Source organism: Saimiri boliviensis, chromosome 14 (assembly GCF_048565385.1).
Source record: "Saimiri boliviensis isolate mSaiBol1 chromosome 14, mSaiBol1.pri, whole genome shotgun sequence".
Classification (NCBI taxonomy): domain Eukaryota; kingdom Metazoa; phylum Chordata; class Mammalia; order Primates; family Cebidae; genus Saimiri; species Saimiri boliviensis.
The window spans coordinates 39,971,300-39,980,219 of NC_133462.1; the positions used below are offsets into that span (position 1 = coordinate 39,971,300).

The 8,920-nt window shown below is 53.3% G+C and overlaps 1 protein-coding gene and 1 non-coding gene across 2 annotated transcripts; one reads left to right on the forward strand and one right to left on the reverse strand.

Annotated features, from left to right (window-relative positions):
* Positions 1-3,515: 3,515 nt before the first annotated feature.
* Positions 3,516-7,936, reverse strand: TNFSF9 (TNF superfamily member 9). The gene is made up of 3 exons (XM_039466712.2): positions 7,128-7,936; positions 5,594-5,624; positions 3,516-4,283 (listed from the first exon to the last, which is right to left on the reverse strand). The coding sequence occupies exons 1-3, from the start codon at positions 7,866-7,868 to the stop codon at positions 3,817-3,819; spliced, it is 1,239 nt and encodes a 412-aa protein (XP_039322646.2). The 5' UTR covers positions 7,869-7,936; the 3' UTR covers positions 3,516-3,816.
* An 843-nt stretch (positions 7,937-8,779) lies between these two features.
* Positions 8,780-8,920, forward strand: LOC120362936 (U4 spliceosomal RNA). Its single transcript, XR_005578721.1, has one exon. It is a non-coding gene; the product is annotated as a U4 spliceosomal RNA (small nuclear RNA).

Sequence of the window (8,920 nt, forward strand, 5' to 3'; positions counted from 1 at the left end):
CTCCCAAAGTGCTGAGATTACAGGTGTGAGCCACCGTGCCCCATCTCATCTTTCTTAACTGAATGTTTGTACCCTTTGACCAACACCTCTCATTTTCCCACCCCCAGCCCCTGGCAACCACCGCTCTATTCTCTGCTTCTATGTGTTTGACTATTTTCGATTACACATATAAGTGAGATCATGTAGCATTTGTCTTTCTGTTTGGCAACTTTGAGTCATGGTTGTGGTATTATAAAGCCGTGGTTGGTTTACAATATCCCATCCTTGAATAATTGCTTTTATAACATTATGACTTTGTAACTCTCATCTTGGCAAGAGGTTTTTTTTTTTTTTAAGACAGGGTCAGGGTCTCAGGCCAAGCACAGTGGCTCATGCGTATAATCCCAGCACTTTGGGAGGCTGAGGTGGGTGGATCATGAGGTCAGAAGTTTGAGACAATCTTGGCCACCATGGTAAAACCCCGTCTCTACTAAAAATAAAAAAATTAGATGACGTGGTGGCAGGCGCCCTGTAATGCCAGCTACTCGGGAGGCTGAGGCAGGAAAATCGCTTGAATCCAGGAAGCAGAGGTTGCAGTGAGCCAAGATCAGGCCACTGTACTCTAGCCTGGGTGACAAGAGCAAAACTCCGTCTCCAGGAAAAAAAAAAAAAAAAAAAAAAAAAAAAAAAACAGAAAACAGGGTCTCTCTCTGTCGCCCAGGCTGGACTGACTGGTGTGATCACAGTTCACTGCAGCCTTCACTTCCTGGGCTCAAGAGATCCTCCCGCCTCAGCCTCCCAAGTAGCTGGAACCACAGGAACATACCACCATGCCCAGCTTGGCAATGTTCCTATAACATCACAGCCATGTCATAGGCACTGCTCTTCTGTGAGCTGTTGCTACTTTGTCATACCAACATCTGTCATTGTATGAGGTCATCTGTAAATCTGTGTGTCACTGCTTGAGAAATGCACCTTTCTATTGTCTTGTCTTAGTCATAGCCCTCAGTGAGTCCTGCTCAATGCATAGTACTTCGCTCTCATAGTATCTTCACTATCTCTTATTCCACGATCTCAGTATTTTCAGTATCTCTTACTTTACTGTCTCTACAGTGTTTTCACTATCTCTTATTTCACTACCTCTGTAGCATTTTCACTATCTTATTCCACTATCTCTATAGCATTTTCACTATCTCTTATTTCACTGTCTCTATAGCATTTTCACTATCTCTTATTTCACTATCTCTATAGTATTTTTACTCTCTTATTTCAAAATCTCTATAGCATTTTCAATATCTCTTATTCCACGATCTCTCATAGTATTTTCACTCTCTTATTTCACTGTCTCTCATAGTATTTTCACTGTCTCTTTTTTCACTGTCTCTATAGTATCTTCACTATCTCTTTTTTATTTTGAACTAAATGATTTTATTTTTTAAACTTTATCTTAACTATTTTTTTTAATTTATTTATTTTACTTTAGGTGCATACTATATCTGGCATTTCTCCCCATGTTATCCCTCCCCTCCCTCCCCACCCCCTACTGTCTGTCCCCTACCCCCTCAACTTCCCCGTGTGTGATGTTCGTCTCCCTGAGTCCACGTCTTCTCATTGTTCAACACTCACCTATGAGTGAGAACATGCACTGTTTGGCTTTCTGTTCTTGTGTCAGTTTGCTGAGAATGATTTTCAGATTCATCCAAGTCCGTACAAAGGACACGAACTCATCATTTTTTATGGCTATGTAGCATTCCATGGTGTATATGTACCACATTTTCTTTGTCCAGTCTATCACTGATGGGCATTTGGGTTGGTTCCAGGTCTTTGCTATTGTACACAGGGCTGCAGTGAACATGCGTGTGCATGTGTCTTTACAGTAGGACGATTTCTAGTTCTTTGGGAATATACCCAGTAATGGGATTGCTGGGTCAAACGAAATTTCTATTTCTAGATCCTTGAGAAATTGCCACACTGTCTTCCACAATGGTTGGAACTAATTTACACTCCCACCAACTGTGTAAAAGTGTTCCTATTTCTCCACATCCTCTCCAGCATCTGTTGTCTCCAGATTTTTTAATGATCACCATTCTAACTGGTGTGAGATGGTATCTCAATGTAGTTTTGATTTGCATTCCTCTAATAACCAGTGATGATGAGCATTTTTTCATGTTTTTTGGCCTCACATATGTCTTCTTTTGAAAAGTGTCTGTTCATGGCCGGGCGTGGTGGCTCATACCTATAATCCTAGCACTTTGGGAGGCCGAGACGGGTGGATCACAAGGTCAAGAGATCGATACCATTCTGGTCAACATGGTGAAATCCTGTCTCTACTAAAAATACAAAAACTAGCTGGGCATGGTGGCGCACGCCTGTAGTCCCAGCTACTCGGGAGGCTGAGGCAGGAGAATTGCTTAAACCCAGGAGGCGGAGGTTTCGGTGAGCCGAGATTGCACCATTGCACTCCAGCCTGGGTAACAAGAGCGAAACTCCGTCTCAAAAAAAAAGAAAAATGTCTGTTCATATCCTTCACCCACTTTTGAATGGGGTTATTTGGTTTTTTTTCTTGTGTATCTGTTTTACTTCTTTGTAGATTCTGGATATTAGCCCTTTGTCAGATGGGTAGATTGCAAAAAATTTTTTCCCATTCTGTTGGTTGCCAATTTGCTCTAATTATGGTTTCTTTTGCAGTACAGAAGTTCTGAATTTTAATTAGATCCTATTTGTCTATCTTGGCTTTTATTGCCATTGCTTTTGGTGTTTTCATCCTGAAGTCCTTGCTTTTCCTTATGTCCTGGATGGTTTTGCCTACATTTTCTTCTAGTGTTTTTATTCCACTATCTCTCATAGTATTTTCACTATCTCTTATTTCACTATCTCTATAGTATTTTCACTATCTCTTATTTCACTGTCTCTCATAGTATTTTCACTATGGGGGAAAGGGGAGGGGGAACAAGGGGTGAGGGGGAGGGGAGGAGGAGAAAGAGGAAAGGGGAGGGGGAGGGGAAGGGGAGGGGAGGGGGAGGAACAGCAGGGGAAGGGGAGGAGGGGAAGGGGAGGAGGAGGTGGAATGGGAGGAGGAGGGGAGGGCAGGACTAGCCCCAGTATCACACAGGAGGTGGGGGGAGGGGGGAGGAAAGGAGAGAGGAAAGGGGGAGGGGGAGGGGGACTGGGTCAACAGAGAAGGGGAGGGGAGGAGGAAGAAGGGAGGGAGGGAAGGAAGGAAGGAAAAGAAAGAAAAGAAAAAGAGAAAAGGAAAGAAAAAGAAAAGGAGAGAAAGAAAAGAAAAAGCTAGCCCCAAGTGTCACACAGGAGGTATAGGCTGGGGATGTCTTCAGATTCTTCGCAGATTAACCTAAGTCAGATTTTCGTTTGGTCTATTTCTGGATGTGTCTCTAGCCCTCCGGCCCCCGGCACAATGCTGGCACACTGCAGATGCTCAATAAACACAAATAAGCAGGTAAGTACAATGAATTTACAGAAAGTATGAATCCCAGTTGCTTGGGAGTCTGAGGCAGGAGGATCGTCTCAGCCCAGGAGTTTGAGACTAACTTGGCAATGTAGAAAACCTCCCAACAACTCCCCTAAAAAAGCCCACTCTACAATCTCAGAAATATATACAAACTCTTTAAATATATACATACATATAATATCTGGTATCAGGGTCAGAATAAATATCAAGGTCCAACGTGGGGCAGGAGGGGGTGAGGAGGGTCCTCGAGGGGAGGTCAGCAGCAGGGACCCCTACCCAGCCCCTTGAGGTAAAGCAGCAGGGACCCAGCACCAGGGGTCTCAGGAGGGTTCAGTCTCTGTCCAGGTGCGCTGCACCCAGGCGGGGCATTATTCGGACCTCAGTGCAGGCGGTCCGGCTGGGACTTCGGGGGTCACCCGGAAGAGTCCCAAGACTGTGGCGCCCTGGGTAAGCTGCCAGGCATGGTGTGTGCTGGCGTCAGTGTGCAGATGGACGCCCAGGCGCTGGCCGGCACCCAGGTGCAGCAGGCAGCTCCGGAAACCGAAGGCCGAGTTCTGAGCCTCGGACGAGGTGGGTGGCAAGTCCACGGTCAAAGCCAGGGTGGTGGCCCCAGGGGCAGGGCGCTGCGGCTGCAGGTGCAGCGCAAGGGAGACGGAGCCCGAGCCCTGGCCGGCCACCACGCGGTGCAGCTCTAGTTGCAGGAAGACGTAGTAGACGCCGGCAGTGCCTACCACCAGCTCCTTCGTGTCCTCCTCATAGCTCAGACCCCGCGACAGGGACACACCTGCCAGGCCTGGGTCGCTGTACCAGCTCAGGGGCCCGTCGGTCAGCAGAACTGTGGGAAGAGAGGATGCACTTAGCTGAGCATTGCTGAGAACCGAGCATGGGGGCTGGGGGGTGATTGAAGGGGACTGAGGTGGAGAGGGGACTCTGAGATGGGGCTGGAGGAGGGAAAGACGGGAATAGATCAGAAGAAGAGAATCCAGGGACCACAGTCAGGAGAATTCCAAAAGGTTGGGTGGGGAAGGAGTAATGGAGGTGCAGGGACAGACTGCCAGGAAGAGGAAGAGGGGGTGAAAAGCAAAAGGCACAGTGCCTCTGGCTGGAAGAAGCCTCAGGGAGGGGTGAGGGATCCTGGAGAGGACAGTGAGGGTGGAGGGAGCGGCAGACCCCAAGATGCAGGAGGCGGGTGGAGAAGAGAGAGAAGGCAGGGAAGGGGAGAGGAGAGATGGAGGGGGCTGGGACGGAGAGGGGTTAAGAAAGGGGGAAGTTCTAGAGGAAGGATGGATCAGGGGTGGATTTGAGAGGGGTGGACAGAGGACCTGGTGAGAGGATTTCGAAGAAAGGAAAAGGGAGGAGGAAGGGGTGGAGGAGGGTTAGGGAGGAGGCAGTGCCTAGGAGAGGGAGGGCAGGGAGGGGGCTCACAGCCGATGGGCAGGGGTGGGAAGGAGAGTCTTGGGTAGGGAAGGAAAGAGGGAAAGGGGTCTCTGGAGGGGGGAAGGAAGGGAGAAGGGGTGGTGTCTGCAGGGGGAGGGAAGAGGGAAGGGGGTCTCTAGATAGGGACAGGAAGGGAGAAAGAGGTTCTGGAGTGGGAGGGAGTCTCTGGATGGGGAGGGAAGTCGGGAAGGAGGGTCTTGGGAAAGAGGAGAGGATGAGGCTGGGGAGGAGGGTTTGGGGAAGGAGCAGGTGAGGGGATAGGGAGGAAGGTCAAGGGGAGAGGAGGAGGATCTGGGGACAGGGAGAGAATGGGAGTAGGGAGGCCGCTCTGGGGGAGGGAGAGGTGAGGAGAAGAGGCTGGGTAACTGGGAGGGGGCAGGAAATGGGGAGGAAAGCAGCTGGGGGAACGGGTTTCCAAAAGAAGGAGGCCAGAGGCTCTAAACCAGGTGGGTGGGGGTTGGGGTGTCAATCCCCAGTTCTGATAGGGCAGGAGTCCCAGGTGGGCCTGATGGGGAGGCTGTGGCATCCGGAGAGTCAGGGCAAGTCAGAAAGAGGGATCAGTGGCGTTCAAAGACGTGAAGTGGCAGCTTTCAGAGGGGGCAGTGTGGAGGGTCGGAGCGAGGGGTCAGCAGAGCCTCAGTCTCCAGGCGCTCCCCTTTCTTAGTATCCCCAGGAGGGGCCCGGACAGGAGTGGGGCAGGACACTCACCATTTTGGGCCACCAGCTGTGCAAACATGCCCTGTTAAAAGTGAAAAGGAGGAAGGTGGATGGGGGTTTCCCTAGAAAGTGGAGGGGTGATGTCCCCACCCACTTCAACCGTCAGGGTCCCCAGGGTCTGTGCAGACCTGGAATCGACACTTCCCTCCCAAATAAAGAACGACACTTCCCTCCCAAATAAAGAACACTGAAAACGCACACAAACACAAAAACATGCACACACGAACAGAAACACACACAGGAAGCTGTTGGTTCAGCCTGCCCCAAGAACAGACCTCCAAAAATTAAGGAGGGAAAAGAGACCCCTCTTCTTCCCAGCCCACTTTTGGGGGTTTCCCTGGGGATCTTAAAAGGGAGAGGGGTATACCTCAAGGGTTGGGGAGAAAAATGAGTCTTTGGATGTTAGCAAAGGAACTGGGAGTCTCCTTGGTGGTCCCAGATAAAGAGGAAGTGCCCCCCTCGAGTCAGGGATGGAAAAAACCTTCCCCCCTCAAGGCGTTGAGGGTTGGAGAGCTGCGGAGGGTCACCTGGGAATGCGGAGTGAGGGAGGGGTACCCCCACCGAGTGCCTCAGAGGAGGGAAGCCCTCTTTCTCCGGCCCTGAGGCAGAGGACGTGTCCCCGAGGATTTGAGGACCTTGGGGTCGTCTCCTCCTGGCCTAGGGTGCTGATGGGGTCTCGTGGGGATGCGAAATGAAAGGGGTGCCCTCCCGTGCAACATGGAGAAGGAGAGCCCTTGGAGGGCCAAAAAGAACTTGTGGGATCTCCTCTCCCAGGCCCAGGGTGTCGTAGGGGGCACGGGATGAAAGGGGTGTCCCCGGGGCTAGAAGGAGAAGGGGACCCATAGGGGTCCAAAAAGAACTGTTGGGGGGCCGGGCGCGGTGGCTCACGCCTGTAATCCCAGCAGTTTGGGAGGCCGAAGCAGGCGGATCACGAGGTCCAGAGATCGAGACCATCCTGGTCGACATGGTGAAACCCCGTCTCTACTAAAAATTAAAAAAGTAGCTGGGCATGGTGGCGCGTGCCTGTAATCCCAGCTACTCAGGAGGCTGAGGCAGGAGAATTGCCTGAACCCAGGAGGCGGAGGTTGCGGTGAGCCGAGATCGCGCCATTGCACTGCAGCCTGGGTAACAAGAGCGAAACTCCGTCTCAAAAAAAACTGGCTCTGCGCCTGTAGTCCCAGCTACTTGGGAGACTGAGGCAGGAGACCCTGGAGGCAGAGGTTGCAGTGAGCCGACGCGCCACTGCATTCCCTCCAGCCTAGCGACACAGCGAGACTACGTCTCAGAAAAAAAAAAAAAAAAAATCCTGTTGGGGGGTCTCCTCACTGCCGCCGGCCGGGGTACAGATGGGGTCTCCTAGGGGTGCGGGATGAAATGTATGCGCCCCGCCTCGGCGCTAGATGGAGGGTGGGAGCCGCCGTGGGTCTCGTCTCCGCGGTCGGGGGTGCGGGTGGAGAAGGGAGTCCCAGGGGGGCGGCGGGGGTACCCCGCGAGATCCGCGACCGAGGGTCGGGGCGCCTCTCACCTGCCGCGGGTCCGGGAGGCCGGCGGGGTCACCTGGCGAAAGCTCAGGGCTGTCGCGGAGTCTCGGGCTGGGTACGGAGCCGGGTGAGGCGTGAGCCCCGGAGACGGCCCAGGGGCGGGTGACACAGACGGCGCAGGTGGCCGCGAGCAGCAGCAGCAGCGCGGCGACCAGGACCCACCGCAGCGGGCGGCAGGAGCGGGCGCGGGGCGCTGGAGGCCACGGGGCTTCGGGGTCCAGCGCGGCATCAGGGGAGTGTCCCATGACCGGCGACAAGAGACTGCGGGCGGACTCCCGCGCCGCCGCTTTTAAGCGAAACTCCAAAGAGAAACTCCCACGCTCAGAGCCTGTCCCCGCCCAGAGCCTGCCTTTCTCCGGAGCCTGCGCCCTGCCCAGAGCCTTGCCCCGCGACTCCGAGGAACTTTCTCCACCGGGATCCCTCTCCGCCTTTCGCTTTCTTTTCTGTTTCTGGCCTTCCAAGCTCGGCCCCAGGCTCCTCTCTCCCTGCCGTGTCTCTGCCGCCCGGGTTCGCTCTCCCTGCCGCTGCTTCCTGGTGTCTTCGTGGATCTCTTGCTGACTCTGTCCTTTGCTCAGTGTCTCTCTCCCTGTCACTGTGTGGCTCTGGCTGTCACTCTTTCTGTCTCTCTGCCTGCTTCTGTCTGTCTCTGATTCCCTCTGTCTCTCCCTGTCTCTCCCCTTGTTAGTCTCTTCTCTTCCTCCTCTCAGCACCCTGTAGCTCCCCATCACTGGGACTCCCCCAGGTTCCCCTCACATCCAGCACTTCCTAAGAAGAGTCAGAATTCAGCCAGGCCTCAACCACCCTCACTCCAGGAGCACCCGCCTCCACCCCCCCCCACTCCCCCCTCCCCAGTGGAACCCGGAATGTCATGGTAAGCCCTCCTGCCCACCTTCCCCAGGACCCCTGGGCCTTCCCTGGCCTGCCCCCACCCACCCACTGGACGCTTCCCAGCAGGAGTCCCTCGGGACCCCACAAGCAGAAGCTTGGAGAGTCCAGGTGGGAAAATTCCCCTGCAAGAAAGGGACAGTGTCAGGTGGGCGGGCGAGTTGTCGGAAACTCACATTTCCCATCTGTGCTGGCCTGCTGAGAGGCGGCCAATCCAGGGCTGGGAGGATGGGCCGAGAAGCAGTGAAAACTTTGCTCCAAAAGAGGAAGCACAGCCAGAAGGAGATGAACGTGACCCAGGGAAAGCCCTTGGCTGGTGTTGAAGTCCTGGTCTGCCCAGCCCAGTGTGGGTCCACACTGGCCAACTCCCTTCCTGTCTCCAGCCCCACGGGAGATGGGAGCGTAGATCAGGCCTTTCATCCCTCTTCCGGCAGGAGTCAGCCCATAAAATAAAGGGACTGGCTGGGCGCCATGGCTCACGCCTGTCATCCCAGCAATTTGGGGGTCCGAGGCGGGCGGATCCTTAGTTCAGGGGTTTGAGACCAGCCTGGCCAACATGATGAAACCCCATCTCTACTAAAAATACAAAAATTAGCTGGCCTTGGCAGGTGCCTGTAATCCAAGCTACGCAGGAGGGTGAGGCAGGAGAATCACTTGAACCTGGGAGGCAGAGGTTGCAGTGAGCCAAGATCATGTTACAGCATTCCAGCCTGGGTGACAGAGCAAGAATCTATCTCAAAAATAAATAAATAGCTTTGCACAGTGGCAGTACCATAGCCAATGAGGTTTATCTGAGGCACAATTATTGTTAATTGAAAACTCTTCCCAATACCCCGTCATGACGACTTGAAATATACTCGGCATTGGCAATGTTTGACAGTCTCTATGGAGA